Here is a 1,731-nt window from a genome sequence, read left to right as displayed (position 1 = left end):
AATTTTTTTTATTTAAATTGGAGACAAATTTCATTTATCTGGAAATGATTTGCTCACCTCCACTTTCTCGTTTTCAACCTATGTGACTATGTGACATATCCAGTTGAGATTTTTCTTATTGTTTTTATAGTCATTGTCTCATGCCTAAAAAATGGTGACCATAGATATTGACAGATTCCATTGAGGAAGCTCTCCTGTTGGCCAAAGCTGGGAGTAGCTACTTATAGTGCCTCTGGAGGACCGGGCATGATTTTACATTGATTTCAATGTGTTGAAAAATAAATAAATGAATCATATTTTTGCTTTTTCTCCCCTGTGGTGGCGCTGCAGAAAATTTTATGCTTTTTGTCTGGTTTCTTCATGCTACAGCTGATCATCTTAAGCAGACAATCTGTGATCGTTTTATCATTGTGGAACTTTTCTACCAAAAAATGAAAAACCAGGTCTATCATTTTATCCTTTTATTTTCCTCTGACCTTGATTCCCACCATTTTCAGTAGCGCCCTCTTTACATCTTTATTCCGTATGCTGTATATCAGAGGGTTTACCATGGGAGTAATGATGGAAAATAAAATAGAAAGTGTCAGTTCAAAAACTCGAGGATCCTTCAATGGTGGTATTATATACACGGACATCCAGGTGCCATAATACATGGTGAGGACTATGAGGTGGGACGAGCAGGTGGAGAAAGCCTTTCTCCTTCCGTCACTAGATTTAATATGTAAGATCACAATGACGACCTTAGTGTAAGATACTACACTACATAGAAAAGGGCCGACACCAAACATTACCGCTTCTATGTACGAAAATAGCTGGAAACTAGTGTTAGGATAGGACATTTTGGTGAAAGCTTTGGATTCACAAAGGAATTGAGGGACAATATTAGTATACAGAGGTATATTAGATGTAGTCAATGCCGTTACAGTTGAATTAATGCATCCGGTTGCCCATGCGGCAGCCATTAACAGGATACAGATCTTCTTACTCAGCAAACTATGGTAGCGTAGAGGGTTACAAATGGCGACATATCGATCATAAGCCATAATGAAGAGCAGAAGGTCCTCCGTAGTGGCCACATGCAGGAAGAAATACATCTGGACAAAGCACTGGATGAAGGACAAGGTGTAGTCACCACTTAGTAACATATAAACCAATTTAGGGACTGTGGATGTTGTATAGCAGAGATCAACAATGGATAAGTTACACAGGAATAGATACATGGGGGTGTGTAAGTGCTGATCCCTGTATATCGCTATGATGGTGGCAGAATTTGCCATCACTCCAGTCAGGTATACCATGATAAAGAAAACAGATAAAATCAGCTTATTCTCTGAGTCAGTAGCAAATGTCAAAACGAAGAAATTATAAGTGTGATTCTTCATGACAAGTGATAGTGTTGCAGTTTACCAAAATTATTTTTAATCATCTATTTTTTATTCCTTGTTATTTTGGTCATTTTTTTCTTTTGACATTCATAAGTTGTTTTCTGATGTATTAATGTTAATAGTATTTTATGCATAAATTACTTTTCTTGTACATATAAATTCTCTATTAGATCTTGTAGCTAATGGTTGGAGAAATTTCTCATATTTTCATTTGAAGACATGAAAACTAAGGAGAGAAAAGGAAATCTGTATAAGGAATAGTCTTATAACTCTACAGAGAGGACACTTTTGTACTGGTCAAGGCTGTGGTTTGTTGATTCCCACCTGGCACTTAGCTTTTTGGCCA

General features: G+C 36.9%; 1 protein-coding gene across 1 annotated transcript; it reads right to left on the bottom strand.

The window, feature by feature from the left end:
• Window positions 1–461: 461 nt before the first annotated feature.
• Window positions 462–1,382, bottom strand: LOC141069286 (olfactory receptor 5V1-like). The gene has a single exon (XM_073558740.1). It carries the CDS (start codon window positions 1,380–1,382, stop codon window positions 462–464), a length of 921 nt encoding a protein of 306 aa, XP_073414841.1.
• Between the last annotated feature and the right edge of the window lie 349 nt (window positions 1,383–1,731).

This window comes from Dendrobates tinctorius, unplaced genomic scaffold (genome assembly GCF_039654945.1).
Source record: "Dendrobates tinctorius isolate UK_male_01 unplaced genomic scaffold, ASM3965494v1 ptg000257l, whole genome shotgun sequence".
Classification (NCBI taxonomy): Eukaryota; Metazoa; Chordata; class Amphibia; order Anura; family Dendrobatidae; genus Dendrobates; species Dendrobates tinctorius.
The sequence above is the reverse complement of the archived record's forward strand: the minus strand, read 5'-3'. Positions and strand labels throughout refer to the sequence as shown.